We start from the raw sequence: 24,666 nt of genomic DNA, 5'->3' as shown, positions 1-24,666 counted from the left end.
ACACTGATAGATCTGCTTCAATAATCACTGGAAAATAAGCTAAGGGACAAGTGAATCACTAAGGTGCCCGTGTATTGATGTACCCTGGAGATGCAGCAGAATACAAATCTCAATTTTTTAAATATTATAGGAACACAAGGCCTGTGAAATTCAACTTTACAATTCAATATATGTGTGAAAAAAATACTATTACATTCAGCAGAAACCTTTGATGAAACGATTCAAAATACCCTCCGTGATACAGCCCCCATGTTTTCTTCTCTTTCAAATGGTATGCCTTGATTATTAGTATTATTATTGGCATTTATATAGTGCCAACCGATTCCATAGCACTTTACAATATTATAAAAGGGGGGGATTTACTGATAAATAAGACACTTACAAAAATCTTACAGGAATGATAGGTTAAAGAGGACCCTGCTCAAACGAGCTTACAGTCTATAGGAGGTGGGGTAAAAAACACAATAGGACAGGAGAGAGCAATCAAAAAGGGTGGGAGTGAAGCAGAGCTGGAGAAGAGTAGAGTGCTGCCCTTTAGGAGAGAGCAAGGTAGATGTTACTCTGGGATGTCATAAATCTTCCTGAAAAGAGGTTTTAATGCACTTCTTAAAAGATTGAAGAATCCATGTCTGATGGTGGTAGGCAGGCTATTCCATAGGAAGGGAGCCGCCCGTGAGAAGTCCTGCAAAACTTCTTTTTTTTTTTAGTTTTGCAAAAAACAACCTTAGTTCTAAGGCACGATGTATGAAATTGCATCTCAGATGGGTTTTGCAAATGTGAATAACTTATTTATTTACTTTTTTTCAGCTGTGTCCTCCTGATCTTAAAGGTAAAATATCACACACACATTATTATTACCATTTATATAGCGCCAACAGATTCCGTAGCACTTTACAATATTATGAGAGGGGGGAATTAACTATAAATAGGACAATTACAAGAAAACTTACAGGAACGATAGGTTGAAGAGGACCTTGCTCAAACGAGCTTACAGACTATAGGAGGTGGGGTGTAAAACACATTAGGACAGGAAATATCAATCAAATAGGGTGGGAGTGAAGCAGAGCTGGAGGAGAGAGTAGAGTGCTGCCCTTTAGGAGAGAGCAAGAGACAGGTATGTGAGGTAGAGGTTAGTCTGGGAGGCCATAAGCTTTGATAAAGGGTTTTAAGGCACTTCTTAAACGATTGAAGACTAGGAGAGAGTCTGATGGCAGTAGGTAGGCTATTCCATAGGAAGGGAGCCGCCCGTGAGAAGTCCTGCAAGCGTGAGTTGGCTTTACGTGTGCGAGCAACGGACAGGAGAAGGTAATGGGCAGAGCATAGAGACCAACAAGGGGCATGCCTATGAATCAGTGCAGAGATGTAGGAGGGGCTAGAATTGTTTAATACTTTAAATGTATTCCTGTAGGATACAGGAAGCCAATGTAAGGAATGACAGAGGGGTGAGGTGTGAGAGGACCAACTGCAGAGGAAAATCAGTCTGGCGGCAGTATTCATTACAGACTGTAGCGGGGCAATACGGCTTTTGGGAAGCCCAATTAGGAGAGGGTTACAATAATCCATACGCGAGATTACTAGAGCATGGACAAGGTTCTTAGTAGTATCTTGTGTAAGAAAAGGGCGGATGCGGCTATGTTTTTAAGGTGGAATCTACAGGATTTGGTAACAGACTGGATGTGAGGCTCAAAGGTGAGGCCAGAATCAAGTATAATGCCAAGACAGCGTGCTTGCAAGGATAGACTGATGTGGGTACCACTAATTTGAAGGGAGAGAGAACGAGGAGGATCAGTACTAGGAAGAAGAAGACAAGAAGTTCAGTTTTAGAGAGACTGAGTTTCAGAAAGCGGGAGGACATCCAGTCAGAAATAGAAGAAAGATAAGCAGAGACATGTTGCAGGGGAGAGGTCCCGGGAGGAGAGATATATCTGGGTGTCATCAGTGTACAGGTGGTAGTGGAATCCAAATGAGGTAATGAGTTTGCCAAGAGAGGCAGTGTAAAGAGAAAATAGAAGGGGACCAAGCACAGAGCCTTGGGGGACTCCAACCGAGACAGGACAAAGGGAGTAGGTATCATTAGAAAAGGAGACACTGAATGAGCGTTGGGAGAGATAGGAGGAAAACCATGAGAACACAGTGGTTTACAGAGACAGAGTGTTTGAAGAAGGCGAACATGATCAACAGTGTCAATGGGCGCAGAGAGGTCAAGAAGAATTAGTATAGAGTAGTTGCCTTTGGATTTAGCTGTGATTAGGTTGTTAGCAACTTTGATAAGAGCAGTCTCAGTAGAGTGGAGGGGGCGGAAGCTAGATTGGAGAGGGTTGGAATTGAGGAAGTCAGCCAGACGGGTAAAGACAAGTCTTTCCAGAAGCTTTGAAGAAAAAGGGAGCAGGGATATGGGACGATAGTTAGAAGGGGAGGGCAGGTCAAGATATTATTTCTTTTCAGGATGGGTACTACAGTGGCATGTTTAAGGGCAGCAGGGACAACGCCAGAAGAGAGATAGCAGTTAAAAATATATGTTAAGGAAGGCACAAGACAAGGGGAGAGAGATCTGATGAGGTGAGGTGGGACAGGATCAAGTGGGCAAGTGGTGGGGCAAGAGGAAAGGAGAAGTGAAGCCAACTCTTGTTCAGTAGCGTGGGAGAAAGTCTGAAGGGTAAGAAAGGCATGATCTACGTGTGGTTCAGAAAGAGAGGAGCAATGTGAGGAGAATTCTTTCCTTAGTTGTTTAATCTTGTTTGTAAAGTAGCATGCAAATCTATCAGCTGTAAGATTAGTTTAAGGGGTAGCTACAGCAGGGCGAAGAAGAGGTATCAAAGAGACCCCTGGGATTGCTGGAGCATGAACTATTGAGAGCGGAAAAGTATGACTGTTTGGCGAGGACTGCGCTGTATGAATGCAATGTGACTCTATAATGGAAAAAGTCTGACTGGGTGCGAGACTTCCTCCAGCAGCGTTCAGCACAATGGGAACATATTTGCAGGAAGTTAGTTGATTTAGTGTGCCACGGTTGGGGGCCTGTCCTCTTCGAGGTGTATGTTTAGAGTGGAGCTGCAGCAGTCAGGGCAGAGGTGAGGATAATGTTCCATAGTGCTCTCCCCCCCTCCCCTGTCCCATAGTGCTCTTCTTCCCTCCCTTCCCCCTGTCCCAAGTGCAGTATTCTTGACTTTTCATGTTATCATTACTATCTTTCATTGTGATATAGAATCAACCGAATTGTTAATGCAAGCATGTATGTTAAACTATGCACTACAAAAATAAAAAATATTTTTAAAAATACATTTTTTTATTTTTAATTTCGGCAAATTTTACCCGTTTTCGGCCAAAAATGTTGGTGCATCCCTATATATTTGCTTCATATCAATTTATACAGATTACACTATGGTCTACTTTCTGTTTATATTTTAGGTTGTATATCAAGTTTATGGTAAAAATTGCATGTGTGTTACATAGAAACATGGAATGTGACGGTAGATAAGAACCATTCGGCCCATCTAGTCTGCCCAGTTTTCTAAATACTTTCATTAGTCCCTGGCCTTATTTAAAAGTTAGGATAGCCTTATGCCTGTACCACTCCTTTACTGTGTTAACCTCTACCGCTTCAGCTGGAAGGCTATTCCATGCATCCACTACCCTCTCATTAAAGTAATGTTTTTTACATAAACTCTTAGAGTGTGTTTTCACTGCAAATTTATATGGTTATTATATGAATTTTTATACATATAATTATCAAGTGTGCTCTCAATAGTATTGTTAACCTATTACAGTCACTATGTTTTGTGTGTGGTTGGGTGGTCTACCCAAGGTGATAGTAGCACCTACTTTTAAACCTTTTATTTTTTTTTATTTTGTTAGATGTTCTTATACAGACTTTACTGTACTTACCATTAAGATTCTATCTTTCCCTAAAAAAAAAGAGAGAGAAAAAAACAAGCATAATTATATGTGTTCCATTTTTTATTTTTAAATAAAAAAGAACCCCTAATTAGAAAACAATAAATTGACACCATACTCACATAAATATACACATGTCAGAGTGATGAGAACTCCAATTATGCACAAAATTACTACTGCAGCGATATGTGATCTGTTGTCTGGGAAGAAGAAATGCATAAAACATTCATTTATATAAGTAGCACATCATTGTATACATTAATGTTAAGTCATTCTAACTATGACATCATCTGATAAAAGTTCACAAAGACTTCACAAAATAGTCTTTCTATTAATAGAAATCAAACAGCCCCATATAGTTAAGCAATGTGTATTCTGACATGACTTATTATAACGGTAAACAAAAACAATGAGGGGGGGGAAAGCTAGCATATGGCCTGTGCGGTTGAATGACTGTATGTTCAGAATTTAGTGACAGATGAAGCTGGTATCAGAGCACTAATTTGTCATTTGCTTTTTGTTTGTTGAGTGATACTAAAAACCTCCAGTTATTGAAATGTGCACAGGGATTTGGGATAGTGCACAGGGTCCTCACTTGAGAAAGGCAGTACACCGAAACGTTGGGGGAGGTTTGTTTAGTATCCAAGTCTCTCCTCTATAGATTGTTTGTCCTCATACATTCTTGGTATGTAGTCTGGTTTTTAGCGTATATATATTTTTGCTTTGAACTGTTACTGCTTTGGTGTGTCTACTAATAAATGTACAGCTGTGCTGCCCTTCATAATGAACGTTTGGGCATTTTTCTGATGTTACCTACACACCTTGTATTTTGCATATGTTGTATTTATGTGTGTATCTTTACACCAAGGGAAAGATCTATGAAATAAATTATAAAACAAAAAAAGGAACACTCCAAGCACCATAACCACTATAGTGCACTGTGGTGAATATGGTGCCAGGAGTGCCCTGGTTCCCCTCCTCCAACTGTAAGGAATCAAACCATTTTAGAATGGTTTCACCATACACCGATCTCCGCCTCCACTACTTCCTATGGACATTCGGAAGCTCTCAGAGTTAAGCTTGGTGGTGCAGGGTTTAGCTCATAAGCTAAGAGCAATCAGCCCTGCATGGTAGGATTTAGGTCAGGAGAGCTATTGGAAGCTCCTACGCAGGCAAAGAACAATGAGAACAAGCAATAATTAATTGCCCCTCAATTAAGTTAGGACGCAAACAAGTTTTAGGGCACACATTCCATTTATATAACCTGTACCCGAAGGCATACTTAAAGGGACACTCCAGGTACCCAGACCACTTCTGCTCATTGGAGTGGTCTGGGTGCCAACTCCCACTACTCCTAATCCTGCAAGTGTAATTATTGCAGTTTTTTATAAACTGCAATAATTACCTTGCAGGGTTAACTCACTGTGTGAGGACCTCCAGCGTTGCTCAAATCCCCATAGGAAAGCATTTTTAATGCTTTCCTATGGGGAGACGTAATGCGCATGAGCGGCATTGCCGCGCATGCGCATTAGGTCTCCTCGGCCGGTGGGCGGGATCAGTCTCGCCCACCGGCCGACAGAGACAGTAGGAAGAGCATCACGGAGGAGGAGACAGCGGCGAGGGACATCGTCGCTGCCTCAGGTAAGTGACTGAAGGGGTTTTCACCCCTTCAGTAACTGGGTATTGGGGGGTGGGAGGGAGAGGGACCCTCCAGTGCCAGGAAAACGGATCGTTTTCCTGGCACTGGAGTTTCTCTTTAAGTACAGATTAATAATTTTTCACTAGACTTGTACACAGCGGGATTGTTCAGTTCAGCCCAAAAAAATTTCCTGAAATTAAATTTTGTTCAACATGTCCAAGTCTCATACATGCACCAGGTAGGCTCATCCAAATGGTATCCATGGGCAGGGGCGGGCTGGGCCGGGGGGCAGGGAGGCAATTGCCCCCCAGGCCGCCCGAAAATATTTTAGGAACGGCCGCGGCGGGCCGGCCCTTTAAATGCTGCAGCCGCCGAGCGCTCTGTAAAGAGCGCTCAGACGGCTGCAGCTGCTTTTCCCTCAGTCCCCTCCCCTGTAGGTGGCCGAGCTGCACTCCGGTCCGCGGTCCCGGCCGGAGTGATGGGAAGGTGCACACTGAGTGTGCACTTCCTGTCAGTCCGGCCGGGTACAGGAAACAGAAACTCCTGTTCCGCGCGGAACAGGAGTTTCTGTTTCCTGTACCTGGCCGGACTGACAGGAAGGTGCACACTGAGCACTTTCCTATCACTCCGGCCGGGACCGCGGACTGGAGTGCAGCTCGGCCACCTACAGGGGAGGGGGTAAGAAGAAGGGGGGGGAGAGAGTAAGAAGAGGGGAAGGGGGTGGAGAGTAAAAAGAGGGGAAGGGGGTGGAGAGTAAAAAGAGGGGAAGGGGTGGAGAGTAAAAAGAGGGGAAGGGGGTGGAGAGTAAAAATAGGGGAAGGGGGGGAGAGTAAAAATAGGGGAAGGGGGGGAGAGTAAAAATAGGGGAAGGGGGGGGAGAGTAAAAATAGGGGAAGGGGGGGAGAGTAAAAATAGGGGAAGGGGGGGGAGAGTAAAAATAGGGGAAGGGGGGGAGAGTAAAAAGAGGGGAAGGGGGGAGAGTAAAAAGAGGGGAAGGGGGGAGAGTAAAAAGAGGGGAGGGGGGAGAGTGAAAAGAGGGGGGGAGAGTAAAAAGAGGGAAGGGGGAGAGTAAAAAGAGGGAAGGGGGAGAGTAAAAAGAGGGGAGGGGGAGAGTAAGAAGAGGGGAGGGGGAGAGTAAGAAGAGGGGAGGGGGGAGAGTAAGAAGAGGGGAGGGGGAGAGTAAGAAGAGGGGAGGGGGGAGAGTAAGAAGAGGGGAGGGGGGAGAGTAAGAAGAGGGGAGGGGGGAGAGTAAGAAGAGGGGAGGGGGAGAGTAAGAAGAGGGGGGGAGAGTAAGAAGAAGGGGGGAGTAAGAAGAGGGGAGGGGGGAGTAAGAAGAGGGGGAGTAAGAACAAGAGTGGGGAGTAATTAGAAGAAGGGGGTAAGAAGAAGAGGGGGGTAAGAAGAAGAAGGGAGAGTAAGAAGAAGAGGGGGAGTAAGAAGAAGAAGGGGGGTAAGAAGAAGAAGGGGGTAAGAAGAAGAAGGGGGGTAAGAAGAAGAAGAGGGGGTAAGAAGAAGTAGGAGGGTTAAGAAGAAGAAGGGGGGTAAGAAGAAGGGGGGAGTAATAAGAAGGGGGTAAGAAGAACAAGGGGGGAGTAAGAAGAACACAGGGAGGAGGGGGGGTAAGAAGAACACATGGGGGGGTGAGAACACACAGAGGGAGGAGTGAGAAGAACACAGGGAGGGTGGAGGGGGGATGAGAAGAGCACAGGGAGGGTGGGTGAGTGTGAGAAGAGACCGCTAGGGGAGGGTGGGGGAGAGGAGAGACCACTAAGGGGCAGGGGAGAGCTCTAAGGGACAGAAGGGACAGCTCTATAGGACAGGGGGCAAGACATGGAGCTCTTTAACACTACGCACACACACACACACACACACACACACACACACACAATGCATCCCTATACATACACAGAAACACACAAGCACCCCTATACATACACAGAAACACACAATGCATCCCTATACATACACAGAAACACACAATGCATCCCTATACATACACAGAAACTGAACATGCTTCCCTTACACACAGAGAAACACACAATGCATCCATTACACACACACACAATGCAACCCTTACACACAAAGACAATGCATCATTTGCACACATACACAGAAACATACAATGCAAACCCTTACACACACATGCAAACACACACACTGTTTTTCTTACATACACACAGAAACACAATGCATCTCTTACACTCAATGCACACACATACAGACACACACCTTGCATCCCTTATGCATAGAAACACAGATTCACACAATGCATCCCTCACACACAAACAGAAACACATAATACATCCCTTATACACAAATACACACTGCTTCCTTTACACACAAACACACTGCATCACCTGCACAAACTGGTATCCCTATACACTACATACCATAAGCACACATATTAGATAACACATAACACATCCCCTACACACTCCACTCCCTGTGAGCGAGCTCATGGGTGGGTGGAACATATAAGTGGACTTATGAGTGGGCCTTATGGGCATACTCACCGTCAGGCACTGGGGCCCAGACCTTGAGCTGTGTAAGAGGCCCCCAAAAAATGGAGCTGCTTCCAATTCTCCCAGAACGTTGAATTTTGTGACCACAGTTGCAAACAGCCTCCAGAGGTCCTGTTCTACACCAGACCAGTGGAGCCTAACTGCAGCCCATCATCATCCTCATCTAATTGTAAGTAGGCAATCTAGTATATTATTAGTGACACTAATCTATAATTTACCTCACATTAAAGGGACACTATAGCTTAATGAAGTGGTTCTGGTGTCTATAGCTGGTCCCTGCAGGCTTTTTAATGTAAACACACACTGTGTGCAGCACTGGCGTTAGTTCATATGGCAGATCATATGGGTGGGGCATTGTGATGTCACATGGGGGGGGGGCGGCAAATTTATATTTTGTCTAGGGCGGCAAAAATCATTGCACCGGCTCTGATCCTGGGCTGGTGCACCAGTCTACTGTTGACCCACAGGAGGGGAGTTCACTGATTGCACTGCACTCTCCTCCTGCCCAGACCCGTCTTGACCGCAGTGCAAGTGCCCTCTGCTCTCTGCCCCTAATTTACAGTGGCTCACACTCACAACAAGCAATGCCTGGAGCCCTTTGCAGAGACGGAAACAAAGAGGTTCTGCGGCAGATGGCCGTCCTGCAAGCCTTACATTAAACAGCTGTTCCCCATGCAGCCACAGGTGGCGTTGTGCTGGGAGACTGTGATTACTCTTCACTTCCTCCCAGCCTACAGAGCAGCGCATGGGGGAGAGTGAAGGAGGCATGATTTAATCTTGAATAAATCCTCTAAGCATACCTTTATAAATTTGGGGGGATCAGCTCTGTTTCCACAGTTTATTGGTGTTTACGCTCATCTCTGTATTAATATTGAGGGATGTCTAAGTAGTAACATCAGTGTGTGTCAGCAGGGCCAGCCGTTGGGGTGGGCAAGCTGTGCGGTCACGCAGGGTGCCATGACAACAGAGGCGCCCGGCGGCCAACACAGCTCACAAGTTGGGTACACCAGCATATTTAATTTAAACGATTCGCTGGTGGTCCACTGGTGCGCACAAGCAGTAGGTGCAGTCAGATCATATCCTCTCCCTCGTGGTTCCGGCGCTCAGTTAGTGAGTCAGAGCACAGGCTCAGAGATTCTCTGCTCTGACAACATTGAAAGTCAGAGCCGTGAAGGAGCGGGTATGGCAAAGAGCTACTGATTAGCATAACATCAATATCCGTTATAAAACCAGAAAAAGGTGGGCATGGATGGTGAACTGATTTGGTGGCGCAATGGGCCACTTGACTGGTTTTGCCCCCCAGGCCTAAGGCTGCCAGCCCTCCCCTGTCCATGGGAAAACTATTCAGGAGCCAAGCCTTTTTAGTGATTCATCTGTGCTAGGAGTGGACAAATACATTAAGAATGCCTTTGGGTACAGGTTATATAAATGGAATTTGTACCCTAAAACTGGTTTGCGTCATAACCTAATTGAGGGACAATTAATTATTGCTTGTTCTCACTGTTCTTTACCTGTGTTAGATAGCTCAGTGGGCTAATGCATCATTAGTAGAATACTTACTTAGTAATACTTTGTTATTATTATTATTATTCAACATCTTAACAAAGGGCCAAGACTTAACTTTTATCCCCATTAGAACAAAGTGCAAATTTCTTGCATCAGTTTTAACAATTAGTCAGATTTATGTGGTTACCTTTACATATAGTGTCTTTTTCTTGTGTACATGCTTCAGCATCGCCATGCTCGCATCTATAAAATAAATGTGTTGTAGTCAATAACATGTCCTGAGATTGTATATATATATAAATGCCAGTAACTACTAGATAAACATAAATACACAGAGGTAGAGTGTGTTGCGTAAACCTTAAGCATCCTTAGGAGTTTTCATGTTGTCCTAAACAATTGTGGGCTTCAATGTGCTTAGGATGCTATTGGACATCCTGGTGTTTAGGTGCGAGTTGGCTTAAGTCCTGTTCACAACAGGGGATATCTAGGTATCAATCTATCTAAAATAAGGTGCATGAGCTAAAACCAGCTTGCCAACTGAGCGGAGATCCACTGAAGGGCAAGCTATTCAAATTGCCTGTTCTCAGTATTCTCTTGTATCATATTTTATTGTGTTTGTTCTCCCTCCATTTAAATGGTAATCTAGACATTAGATGCACTAGCTTCTGTGCAGTTTGCAGTCTAGAGGAACGTCCGGGAGATTGTAGGCCTGGTTTGCTTCATGCCAGGCTGACACACCAATTTTCCAGACAGGGTATTGGGGTGATTACCATTGACATAAAGAGCAGCTACAGCTTATTTCCAACAGAATTTTAGCCTTCTGCATCACGTTAGGTGGCATTTAGAGAGTATCATTCAAATGCTCTACGCTCTATGCTCTATCTTCTAAGTTTGACTCTTAAAGGGACACTCCAGGCACCCAAACAACTTCTGCCAATTGGAGTGGTCTAGTTGCCTTGCCTCTCTCCCCTCAGCCCTGTTAGTCAAAACACTGCCGTTTTGGAGAAACCGTTGTGTTTTGATTAGAGGGATAATCCCACCTCTAGTTCCTGTCTCTCAGACAGCCGCTAGACACTGTTTCCGGATTCTTACCAGACTAAAAGTGGTTTAAATGACGTTCAATGTCCTCACGGTCGCCTCTCTGTGATGCGCACACAATCACACAAAGCACATGCGCGGTGTCGTTTTACCGCTATACATAGAGATTCAACAAATCTCTATGTGAAATGTGTGATAGGTGGGGCGCTGCGCTTGATGCGCTCTAAGTTCTCAATGCTTCCTATCAGTCTGGGTAAAAGATACAGAAGATCCTCTAGCAGCATTTCGGCCATGCTACAAGAAGGTCAGCTACAGGAGAGGAGGGGGGGATAGATGCCACAAGAATTGACTTGACGATCACCCTGCGATTGCACCTCTGGGAAATTCTTTGTGGGCAAGCTTGGAAGGCAGGTGTGCTATATTAGGACATGCCTACTACTTACTGCAGTAGGAAGTGAATCTTCCCAGCTGTTTGTTTGACAACTGGGGAGGCATTTTTATTTTGAAATATGAGTGCTAATTTCACAATGAATTTGGCACTTTTAGAAATGGAAATTTTAAAGGGATACTCCAAAGCCATATAGCAATTCAGCAAAATGACGTGCTCTATGGGTGAGGGGTGTGCCTTTAATTTGCCAGTCAATAGGTCTGCATAAACACCTATATTGTGCAGTATCTTATTTAATTTATTTACTACTATAAGACTGTTGTACTTACTTTGTACAATGCAGACACTTTGTGCATGACATATGTTGAGTTTTATTACAAAAAAAATTCTCTTGGCATTTGCATTTTGCGTTCTGTGTGACCGTGCAGGGAGAACTCTCAGTCTGACCTGAAATCAATAGAAATTATACAAATTCAAATGTTCTAATAATTCATTGGTATTCAAACATATCTACAACCCAATGTTATTCAGAATATTTACAGACACACCTGTGTTTAACCTCAGAGTTTGATAGAACTTTTTCTCTATCCCTACCCTTCAGGATTTGTCTGAAAATTCATCAAGATTTGTATGATAATACACATAGATTATTCGCAACATTCATTCATAAATAGCTATCTGTCCTATTTAACAACTGGGCTGTGATAGGAAAACTCTATAGAAACAGGGACTCTCTGTTGGGGTGGATGAGGGGTACTCCTTCCTTACTTTATGCAATATGATGGATTAAAGACGTAATACACTACTTTGAAAATTCCTTGGAGTCTATTATGGTTGTTAATACTTAAGTGATTCTCTAGGACAGGGTTAGGCATTATTTGGCACTCCATGTGGAATACTTTGCTTTTCACAACATCTGGCGTACCGAAGGTTGCCAACCCCTGTTCTCGGAGATGAGAAGTTTGCTAAAATCATGATTCACACAGGTGCATCGATGACCTTTGTAACAATAAAGATTCTTGTTGCCCACCATAGTGTTTTTAGATGGATTTAGTATTTTTAACAAAACTCACTAATCAGCTTTTCCTTAACTCATCACTTACCATGACCAGCATCACAGGTCGTACACCTTATACATTCAGTATAACCACTTGGTTGGGCCATATACTCTTTCCCTTCAACACATGGCTTACAGGTTGATTTCCCATTTTCCTCATTACAATAATGTTCTACAAATTCACCTACAAACAAAAAAAAAGCAAAACCAATATTAAAAAAAAAAAAAGTTGAAAATATGTACAGTGAGGGAAAAAAATATTTGATCCCCTGCTGATTTTGAATGTTTGGCCACTGACAAAGAAATGATCAGTTTATGATTTTAATGGTAGGTGTATTTTAACAGTGAGAGACAGAATTTAAAAAAAAAAATAAATCAATACATTGATTTGCATGTCAACATCATATTTGGTGGCAAAACCTTTTGTTGGCAATCACAGAGGTCAGACATTTCATGTAGTTGGCCACCAGGTTTGCACACACCTCAGGAGGGATTTAGTCCCACTCCTCTTTGCAGATCCTCTCCAAGCCATTAAGGTTTTGAGGCGGACGTTTGGCAACTCGAACCTTCAGCTCCCTCCACAGATGTTCTATGGGATTAAGGTCTGGAGACAACTAGGCCACTCCAGGACCTTAATATGCTTCTTTTGAGCCACTCCATTGTTGCCTTGGCTGTGTGTTTTGGGTCACTGCCATGCTGGAATACCCATCCACGACCCATTTTCACCCAAGATTTGACAGTACATGGCCCTGTCCATCATCACTTTGATGCGGTGCAGTTGTCCTGTCCCCTTAGCAGAAAAACACCCCTAAAGCATTATGTTTCCACCTCCATGTTTGACAGTGGGGATAGGGTTCTTGGGGTCATAGGCAGCATTCCTCCTCCTCCAAACACGGAGAGTTGAAGAGAGAAAATATACAAGGGGGGTGCTATACAAACATAATATACTTATATCTGTATATCAATAGATTCTTCAGCAGTCTACTGAATCAATCTAGAAAAAACAAACAAAATGCACATAGCATAATACTGTATGATGAAATGGATATGAGCAATTTAGGTATTGGGTCACTCACGGTATGCAGAGCCTATTTTAGCAGGCTCTGACTGTATAGGCTCCTCAAATCTCCTGTATACTGTACAATCCAGTGAGATCAGCTCCAGCCGCCTCCCAGTGTTTCTCCGGTCACACCACACCACAGCTCAAACGACCAAGTGGTTAAGTATAAAGGAATTTATTAGAAATACTTTTAAAACAAATAGTATATAAAAATGCAAAGCACAACGCGTTTCGACTTCCGTCTTCTTCTAAGGTGCATAACATACAAGCCGATTGAATCTCTTTAAATACATCCATTGCTTTAAATTTTCGCGGGTAAAAGTCCAAATCGCTTCCATGTTGTGATGTCACTTCCGGGTCCGTCCACCTGACTTGCGTCAATGACGTCATCCCGGTTTGATTCGTATTGTGTCCTTCAACCCGGACTTTATTGTGTTCAGACGCCATCTTTGTGACTGGCATCTTACTTAAAAAACATACTTGCAAATAGGGAAAATGAATCAATTGAAAATAATCTATTTGCTTTTGTTAACATAAAACCTACTTAATAGCACTTTCCAATAGATGATACATTCTACAATATAAGGAGAAAAATTCTTATTCTCTAGATTTAAATTAATTTCAAGTTCCTAATAAAAACGGAAAAACATTTTTCATGAAAAAAGTTCTTATTTTTTTTATTTTTTTATGAGAGTTGAGTTGATGCCAAAGAGCTCGATTTTGGTCTCATCTGACCACAAAACTTTCACCCAGTTCTCCACTGACTCATTTAGATGTTCATTGGCAAACTTCAGACAGGCCTGTACATGTGCCTGTACATGTCCTTGAGAAGCGGGACCTTGTGGGCGCTGCAGGATTTCAGTCCTTCACAGCGTAGTGTGTTACCAATTGTTTTCTTGGTGACTAAGGCCCCAGCTGCCTTGAGTACATTAATAAGATCCTCCCGTGTAGCTAATTCCTCTCCATTCTCTTGATCATTGAAACTCCACGACCCCCGCGATTAAGCATGACCTTAAGGTCTTACTGCATGATTTCCATAAGTTACTTGCGGCTGAATTTGCAGTACTGAATTTGCACTGACATGCAAAACACCACTGACAGGGTACGTGCTACGGAAGAGGACATTATCGACATAAATGTCGGCCTTACTAACGTACCAACCACAGTACAATAGCTTACCATCTCAAACGTCTTCTCTTAGTGAGAGTCTTTGAAATTTCCTCTAAGTACTTTAATCTTGAGGTTTTGGATGGAGTTATCAGTCTGGGTAATTGTTCTGCATTATCTATGGCCATGTCGTAATGTCAGGATTACAAATAATCCAGCACACAGAACTGTATCACACCTAGGACTAAAAGGTAATGTCTTACCGGGCCTTAGAATGGCCGGACTTAACATACCAGAGAATAGTCCGAATACTTGCCGAGGTCGGGGACACAGAATGAGACACAACTATGAGGGAAAGTCAAAAGTCAAGGATACCAGAATACAGGGAAGTCAAATCTAAGCCAAAGTCAGTAACCAGAAATAAACGCTCAGGAACACACTCTCGGACAACCACTAAGGGAAACCACGACAGGGCAATGAGGGAAGGCAAGAAAGGAGTTTAAATAAGTCTCCCTTAAACCCGATTGGCTGTATCTGGCATTTAACACCAGAACGTGCGTGCGCATCCTTTGCGTGACATTACACGCACGCTGACGTCGTCAATACCATGGGCGGACGTGGGGCTACAAATTGGTATGGATCCGCAGCGGCCGGCGTCTTTCAGCATGCCAGAGCCAGATACACCGGCACAGGACCGCCGACCAGCATCTCCACCAATGCCAGGAAGGTAGTTATCCTCACAGACACCACAAGGTGAGGATGAACATGTGACAGTAATATGATGACTTAATGTTGTATCTTTCTGTGTTATTGCCACATATATGGTGGCACAGTTTACAGACGGATTTGTTGCATCATAAAGTGCCAGTCTATGTGAGCTCCTGTTTTTGGGGTCAGTTTGCTGAGGACCAATCTTCGTCTCTGGTTAGGTGGCTTTTTGAATTGTAGAATAGGGAAATGAGAAAATATTTGATTCCTGGGTCCTCTGAGATTAACGGCTGTAGGCCTTCAATAATTTTATATACTTCTAGAGTTGGGTTGCAGGTAATTACCAGCAGGGTTCTTGTTTTGTTTTGCTTATCTTTGTATTGGAGAAGTCTTTGTTTTGATGACAGTGTTCGTCTGTCTCCAGTGTCAGAGTAAATGCAGTGATATCTGATAGCCTGGTTGTAGAAAATACCTTGATTTGTGTGATTGGGATGGAAACTGGCATTGTAGAGGAAGCTGTACCTGTCTGTGGATATACTGTACACAGATGAATGAAGAATGCCATTGGTTGACAGTTTTGGTGAAGTCCAGGAAGATCACATTGTGTTTTGAGGTTCATTTTGAGGTTTATTGATGGGTGGGATAAATGAAATAATTTATGGAAGACTAAGGCTTTCTTCTCCTTCTGTCCATATTCTGATGTTTTCTAAGTAATGGTAATAATAATAATATGGTTTGTGGATTAATGTATATAGGGATCTAGTTTCTAGGTCGACCATGAAAAGATTGGAGTATTGTAGTGGCATTGTGTGCCCATTGCTGTTCTTTGTAAGTAGCTACTATTATTGATGTGTATTATTTATAGATGCTAACAGATAATTTAGAAAGTATTTAGCAAACTATGAAAACATACAAAAATACATATAGTCACAACTTACCAGCATCACAGTTCACGCAGCAGCGCTCTTCTATAGAGTATTTTCCAGGACCACAATCCTGTTCTCTTTTATTTCGAGATAAAGTATTTATTCTGATGTTTTGCAGGCCTGTTCCAAGACTACATTCAACAACCTAAAAATGCAAATACTTGATTATTAAAAAAGATAGTTTATTGTGTTATATGAAACGTATGTAATATATCATTTTTTATTTATTTATTTTGGGGTGGGGGGGATTACACAAGCTTTGCACATGGTATATTAAAGAGAGAATTTATATATATATATATATATATATATATATATATATATATATATATATATATATATATATATATATATATATGTATATATTTTAATATACCCTTTTAAAAAAAGAATTTTATCACGTAAAAAATGTCTGCTAAAATATGAGTTTCTCACAAAATCACAGAGTGTAAAAAATGTTTTGGATGGATATTGATTTAGTGAGGAGTTTACATAATCAATCATGACACTAGCAGAAAAGGAGAGTCCTAAATATAGGGAATGTATTTCCATTGCACCATTAGAACTACCATAAGTTGTAATGTAGTAGTTAGGGTAGTCTGATGCTTATGCTCACAGATTGAGATAGGACTGGACTGACTGCATTTACTGTGCACTGCACTGAAAGGTTTCATTAAAAATGGTCCTAATTATAAGTACAGAAGAGTAATGTATCCACCTCCAGTGTTTTTCTGCTCCTCATCACATATATATCTATTACAGGGGACATCTCCAATTCCTGTGCATGGTCTTTCATGATTGTCTTATATTATTTTGTGTGTTAGTGTTTTGTCCACTAGATGGCATTATAAGATTCCATTTGAGAGTCACATTACTGTACCTCAGTCAAGGGGTTATTCCCTAATAAATTGAAAACCAAGCTTCAAAATCTGGACAAAAAGTGCTAATTTGGAAAAATTATCCAACTCGGCTATAGTCACAGCTTGACAAAATGATTTTTGTTTTTCTTTTTACAACTCTGTGTATAGCGACTAAACCGACGTTTCCTATACCATAAGTACTGCACACCTATGATAATTAGCGTTGCATGATGTTTCGTTCCGTCAGAGTTTCACTACATGAGGTTAACCCCTTAATGACCAAACTTCTGGAATAAAAAGGAATCATGACATGTCACACATGTCATGTGTCCCTAAGGGGTTAAACGAACTCTATCTATCTACTAAATTATTGACAAATGTTTTTCTATGGACTGTACTACACCTGCAAGGTCAGGAGCAGAGTCAAACTCAATTTGGTAAGTCTAGAACCCACCCATTTTAAATCTTCACTTGTAATATTCTATATTTTTGGACATAAAGAAGTAGCCAAATGTTCAACTCTCGTTTTACATTTTTATACTATGACCCAAGCTCTGCAGTGGATTGCACATTTACTCATTATAAATTAATTAATGACAGCAGCAAACTGTCATCTGATCGGTTAATCGGTTAAAGTTGTTTGAGTTTATCTCAGGAGCTACCCTGTGCCTGTGTCACCCACAGTTAGGGCAAGCCACTTTTTTTTTCTATTCTCAGCACATAGTCTAAGTATGTTTTTGCTTACATACACTCGCTTAAAGGATTACTAAAACCACCATGGCCACTTCTGCTTTTTGAAGTGGTCGTGGTGGTAGGAGCCTAGAAGTGCAGTGTTTTAGCTTAAAACAGCACATAAGGAGCCCTTTTTAATTTTGTGCCTGGAGGCTGGTTGCATCCCCGGCATACGTGACTTAGGTAGCCTAGAACCCTGTTCCAGGCAGCCTAATGTCAATTCTGTGTATGAAAAAATCTGTCATCAGCATGCACTGCAAACTGCCGACAGAGCCTGCACAGGAAAACTCGTCGCCCCTCCCTCCTTCCTGCTTGTCATTTTTCAAATTGACGCCCTCCCTCTTTCTCCATTCTCTTCCTCTAACCCTCCCTCTGCCAGTTCAGAGTATGCTCCTACATTCTGAGTCAGTAAAAGAGTCCAATCAAAGGCTACTCTATGAGAAGCCTTTTATTGGACCTTGATGTAAAAGAGGGTAAGCAGCTGGGCAATGTTCAATACGCTTTATGCAAATTATATGTAAATTCGAGAATAAGAAATTAGCAGAGCTTGAGAAAAAAATAGACAGCGAAGTAGAAAAAATTCAACAACATAAAACAGACCCAGCCTTTGGCCCCAATGCAAATAAACTCCAAACAAATTTAGAAAAATATCAAAGCATAATAAAACAGAGGAAGCATTTAAAAATTTTAAGGGACCATAAGGACTTCAAAACTGGTAATATCTATCAAAGGTTTAATAATAGAAAAAGAAGGGTTGATAGCGATCAGGTATCAACATCAGAATATGAATCTAGCGGCTCCGACACTGACGCAATAGCAACCCCCTCCACCTCTAGTGAAATCAATAGAGGGATCCTAAAGAGAGGAGTAACTTTTTTAGACCGTCCACAGGGGGAAAACCGCCCTTTTCTGAGACCGAGACCCAAAAAAACAATACAACAGAAATAATCGCTTCTAGAGGACAGACAAATTGTCAACTTATCTGAGTATAACCCTACACAATCAGAATTAGACCTCCTAGCTAAAGGTCTGTCCTTCATTCCTACACCACGTTTTGACAAATTCACTTGGGTTAAAGATATCCATCTTTTTGCTAGAAAACTTATTCTGCATAGAAAAAAGCGAAAAACCTGGGCTTGGAACTCAAAGATTACCACATGACTAAGATCCTAGTAGAATTGTTGGAAGAGAACGATAATATGGAGGGATTAAAATACCCTTTTACCAACCTTAAAAATAAAAGTCACTACTGCCCAAAACTAGGAGATTCAAAATATGTAGAAACTTTTGTAGAGTTGGTTTGTGAGGAGATAGAAAAAATCTCACCAAGCGAAACAAGCTATAAACCAAACTAGAATTTAACAGCATTGGAATATAAAGCCTTGAAGGCATTAAAAGAGAATCAGACAATAACCATAAAACCTTCAGACAAAGATGGGAATATTGTTATCATGGACACCCCGAAATATGTACAGATGAACAAACAAATTCTCATGGATCATACGACTTATAAAACTTTGAAACAAGACCCCACAAAAAAATAATTTCAATGGATGAATTTAATTTTATGGCCATCACTAACCCTCGCATCTCTACTTTCTATAGTCTGCCCAAGATCCACAAACAACAGAGGGTCTTGACAGGCAAACCGATTGTCTCAGGTAACAACAACATGACCCAAAATGTCAGCATATACCTGGACTACATCTTGAAACCACTGGTGACAAAGCTCCCCTCATACCTAAGAGACACCAAGCAAACGTTATCAGTCCTGACCCAAACTAAATTGCCAGATAACTCCATCATCTGCAGTTTAGATGTTGAATCTCTATATAGCTCGATACCACATTGTTTGGGAATCAAGCACACTGAGCACTTCTTGAGGAAGAGAGGGACATCTTTAGACAAACACAGTGACTTGGTATTTGAATTTTTAAGATTTGTCTTAACCCATAATTTTTTTCTATTTGACGGGGTGTACTACCACCAGGTGCAGGGGACTGCTATGGGGACATCTTGTGCATCCTCATATGCAAACCTGCACCTGGGATGGTGGGAAGAACAAGTGGTATTCACATCCCCCCCAAAAAATCCCCTGACCCAGTACATTTATCTTTGGAAAAGATATATCGATGATATTATAATTATCTGGACTGGGTCAGGGGACCAATTCAGGCAATTTACACACAGCCTGAATTTTAATGATTTGAATCTCAAATTCACAGCAGAAATTGGTACCCCCTCACTAAGTTTCCTCGACCTCACTGTATCTCCAAAACTACAAGGCACCATCAAAACCAATCTATTCAGAAAAAGTACAGCTACAAATAACCTTCTGAATTGGAGAAGCCATCATCCAACCCAGCAGAAAAGGGGAATACCCACAGGCCAATACCTGCGTCTAAGACGGAACTGCTCGGACATCGAAGACTTCAAATTACAAGCAAAACAACTACGCCAAATGTTTAGGTCCAAAGGATACCCCAATAAATGCCTGAAGAGGGCATATCATAGGGCTCTAATAACCGAACAGGCAAGTTTACTAAGTGAAAATACAGTCCCCTCTAGAATATCAAAAGAAGAGGGTCAGAAACAACTCATATGCATTGACACCTTTGATACCGGTTGGGACCAGGTCAGAGCCATTATGACCCGCTTCTGGCCTCTACTGAAACAAGATACACATCTTAGAGATGTTCTTCCCTCATATGTACCCTTAACAGCTAGGAGGGGTAGTAGCCTAAAAGATATGTTGGTACATAGTCATTTTCAACCTAATAAACCACCAACACATTGGTTGTCAGACAAAATCAAAGGTACCTACAGATGTGGTAGGTGTAAAGCCTGCAGATACATAAGCACCAATTCAAAAAATTTCAGTAACAGCATCAACACAGAAAATTTCAAACCCCTTTCGTTTTTTAACTGTAACTCCAAAGGAGTGATCTACCTAATTACTTGCCAATGTCACGTCATGTATGTGGGCAAAACCTTCAGGCCGTTTAAAAAACGAATTCTTGAACATATAAACTCAGGGAAAACAGCAAGGAATATAGAAACATCGGTTTCCAGACATGTTAAAACAGTTCATAATGGAGACGCTACTGTCCTCAAATTTTCAGGTATTGAACTAATTAAACCTGACCAAAGGAAAGGCAATTGGGATCAACGTCTAAGGAGACGCGAATGCTATTGGATCTACCGCCCAAAAAAAACCTTGTCCCCTAGGGGACATAGCGAAGGTTTTTCATACTCTCCATTCATTTAGAAGTCTCTCAATAATATATTATTTCGAACACATATAATTAGTCCATCAATTATATCCTAGTTAGCTTTACGACTAGTTAATTATTTTCTTTGTCCTTAATAGGACTTTTTAAGTTATAGTGGTTCACTTAATACACTATATCTAGGGGACATTAAAAGTCCCCTTATTTCTTTTACATATACATCTTTGCCCCTCGACTCTTATCCCCTCCCCCTACTTTAATGCAGTACTACTACTCTTCATAATATGCTGGGGGTAATAATCATATTCATTTAGAACAGTTACCTTAGGGATCTTTACAACCTAAGCAGCTGTATAATGTTACTTCTTTTAATGAATTTTGATACACTATAAACATACATGCATATCTAGTAGAACAAAGAGGCAGTCCCCTCACCGAAGAGAATCCCGTCAGTCATCTGATGTAAACGGACATTTAGCTCCGCCCACATTAAGCAGATACGCTGATGACATCAGGACCTTACCTGTGATAGGTCAACCAACATTCAAATACCGTGGGAGGTTTGGGCGGCAAATTTCAGCCCCTGACGAAGGAGTCTCATCCTTCGAAACGCGCGTCGGGTCTCAGCGTGATTCCCATTCACCTCACCCTGGCACTTCACCGTGCACATCACCACGCACTAATGGGAATCTTTTTCTTTTCACTTTTGGTTACTATAACTTTATAATCTTTAGGTCGTCTTAGTTTAGAGTAATACCAATAGAGGAACAGCAGTTAGGCAGCCTTCTTAGTGTAGAACACCCACGAAGGTGTTTATTAGCAGAATATAGGGCATTATTTAGAATACAGTTGTACATATAGCAGCATTTCATTAGATCATCGTGATCAGACATTATTAGTGCTTTGTCCACTGTTTCTTTTGTATCTATATGATACTCCCTTCCTACTACTGCTTCTATAGTATTCTTCCTAATTTTTTATGCTGTTCCCTCTACTATTCTGTGTTTTTTTGATAGATAGACTTTCATACTTGCTTAAATTGAATTTCATGGAGATTATTGCATTAACCTGTCCAATATTAACAGGTAGTACTACGACTTACCTATGCACCTAAGACAGCTTATTACAGAGCTTAGAAGCTACTTTATTGCAACACTGGTCCCAACTGTATCCCTTCTACATAACAGTGAATAACGTTTATATGTAGCACTGTTGATGTAGGGATTTGGTATCGTGTTCCTATTGGCTAGCATCTCTTTTCTCCTTTTACCTCTATCTATCATTAATTACTAGTATTTTTGTATTCAATTATTTTTCCTATTGACTTTAACCAAGCCCTAGGTAATGCTCATTCAAGATCAGTGTTCTCTTTTACACCTTACCAGTTTGCTTGGAAACTACCCCCTTTAAAGGGGTACTACCTTAGCATTGTTCATTTTTTCCTAATCCAAACATGGACCTTATTCTTCACTGTGTCCAGAGAGGTATATGCAACATCTCACTAATGAGACTCAAAGAGGACTGATTACATTAAAATAGCCAAGCAGGTACAGAGAAGATGCCCGTCACTTCCTTTCTCATTACTTGGATTTTTAGTTTTAAAGTTGTTGTTTTTTATATATATATATATATATATATATATATATATATATATATATATATATATATATATTTTAATTTGAAATAAAAGTTAACATGAGTTACATAGGCAGTATTCAGGTACAATGTATTGTAATTATGAAACATGGTTACATGGAGATTAACCAATACTACAATGTACTAATAGTCAAGTTTGTCTTCAGTGTTATATTTGCTTGTCAAATTTAGTTCATTGTCACCTGAAGCGAGCTGAGATCCAACTCGTAATATTCTGATCAAAATACCCGAGTTGGATATCAATTGTGCTATACTGGCCTAAACTTTGGAAACAGGCAGTCAACACATGAAAACCTTACTGTATTTATTTACCAGCCAAATTATTCAAATTTTGAAATAAAGAGGCGGAGCCTAGCAAGCAAATGAGACAGACGCACATAGATGGGCTCTCGGTACATACTGCTTCAAAACCCGTTTTTCCACAACAACAAACTGCTGCAAGGCTACCCTACGGACCCACTGGGGATATGGGGAGAAAAACTAAAATACAGAGACCGGACAAACCCAAAACAGGCCAGTTTATTCCGGCAGGCGCAAGGGGCACATGGGCCCAAATGGCCGCTGACCTCACTGAATATAGAGACTCCTCGGACAACCTGAGCCTGGAGGACTGCACTGGCAGTATCTTTGCCCCATTACGCAGCCAACCCCAAAAAGGGGCCACCCGACCCAGTTACCACAGACACATTGCGATCCATGTTAGGTGACTTTCAGAGAGTATTGCAGGCCGACGTGGCCCATCTACGCACGGACTTGACAGGTCTGGTTGGCCGCATTGGGGTGCTGGAGGCCTTGTTGGACAAATAGGCACAGGTCATAAAGGAGCACCGGACAGAAGTGCAGACACTTAAAAACACCAAGAGACCACTGACCAACGATTCGCAGCTCTTGAAGACCTCAGACGCCGCAACAACATGAAAATAAGGGGCGTCCCAAATGATATCCCAGCGGAGGAACTCCCGCATCTAACGCGGAGGTTCATCGGAGCGCTTCTAACGCCGAAACAGGCCAGGAATGCTACCATTGAGGCGGTTTTCCGGGTCCCTAAACCGCGGAGAGCCCCAGCCTCCGCCTCAGGAGACGTTGTGGTGAAATTCCGCACGGGCGCTGACAGGGCAGCGGTCCAAGCGACCCTCGAAGGAAAAACACCATATGTTTTCGAGAATTCAGCCCTTACCTTCTATGCTGACCTATCCGGGGACACCCTACAATGGCGGCGATCCCTCCAACCATTCACAGGGCTTTTAAGGAAGAGCGGCATAGCATACAGATGGCGCACACCAAGGGCTCTGCAAGTCCAGCGGAACAATGCGACATACACAGTAACAGACCTACAGGGAGCGGAGATGCTACTTTCAACTCTAGGTCTGCCAGAGGACTGCTACGGACGAGATTCCACCCACACCCCAGACTGAAGTGCAGGTGACCACCCCCCTTCCCCTCACCAAGCCCGACTCACTCCCTGACAGACCAAGGCACTAGAGGTGTAGACCTACGTACCGACGGACAGTGAGCCTAGTCTAGTCGAGCTGCCCTCACACTGGGCATAAAGCTCTGATACCGCCGGGATACACGTCTGTGACACGCGGATGTGCCTACGGTCTTTTATTACTGGGTGATGTATTGAACTGTATTGAACTGTGGACCGCACCTTTACCTGACTTCCATACCCACACAACACCCCCCAACCCATACATAGACCCACAGCAAGCAATTGCAGCCCTCTGTGGCAAGATCTCTACAAGAGACAGCAGAACTCAAATCACACACCGATCGTAGAACTATAGATGCTTTGACTCTGCTCTATTATCACGAGATAACTCTTATACCTTCATCACGGTATCTTAAACCTGGGATACCAACCTATTTAGAACTAACTATAGGATCTTACTGTTATCTTTCTTATTTAATAACTGTTTTAACCGTGTACCACTCTTGATTTACACACAAAAAAACAAATTTGCACAGTCCTTTCATATGCCTATGCTGTTAAACTTACGGTCATCACTTGTCTTACTTTTGCTGTTGTGGCATAGTGAGAAAGCCTGTTCCTCTCATGCACGTCAAAAACAAAGAATTATAAAAAATAAAAAAAATAAAAATAAATTTGAAATAAACTGGCCACTAAGTCTAAAATTTAAAGGGTCTTTATAGGTAACTAGACCACTCATTGAAGTGGTCTGGGTGCAGTGCCCCAGTCCCCCTAAGCCCAGCAATGTAAAATAGTGTAGTTTTAGACAGGGCCGGTGCAAGGATTTTTGGGTACATAGGCGAAGATGCATTTTTCCGCGCCCCCCTCCCTCTAAAATTAACATCTTCACCTATGTGCCTCCTAACCAGCCC

The 24,666-nt window shown here is 42.1% G+C and overlaps 1 protein-coding gene across 1 annotated transcript in view; it reads right to left on the bottom strand.

Moving 5' to 3' along the window:
* FAS (Fas cell surface death receptor) overlaps nt 1-24,666 on the bottom strand; it is a 70,002-nt gene that overhangs the window by 16,578 nt on the left and 28,758 nt on the right. The window contains exons 2-7 of the mRNA XM_063433831.1: nt 15,858-15,990; nt 12,091-12,228; nt 11,317-11,434; nt 9,749-9,804; nt 4,017-4,094; nt 3,886-3,905 (exon numbers count right to left, since the gene is read on the bottom strand). Coding sequence (XP_063289901.1) covers nt 3,886-3,905; nt 4,017-4,094; nt 9,749-9,804; nt 11,317-11,434; nt 12,091-12,228; nt 15,858-15,990 — 543 coding nt within the window. The remainder of the gene's footprint in view (nt 1-3,885; nt 3,906-4,016; nt 4,095-9,748; nt 9,805-11,316; nt 11,435-12,090; nt 12,229-15,857; nt 15,991-24,666) is intronic.

Source organism: Pelobates fuscus, chromosome 10 (genome assembly GCF_036172605.1).
Source record: "Pelobates fuscus isolate aPelFus1 chromosome 10, aPelFus1.pri, whole genome shotgun sequence".
NCBI lineage: Eukaryota > Metazoa > Chordata > Amphibia > Anura > Pelobatidae > Pelobates > Pelobates fuscus.
The sequence above is the reverse complement of the archived record's forward strand: the minus strand, read 5'-3'. Positions and strand labels throughout refer to the sequence as shown.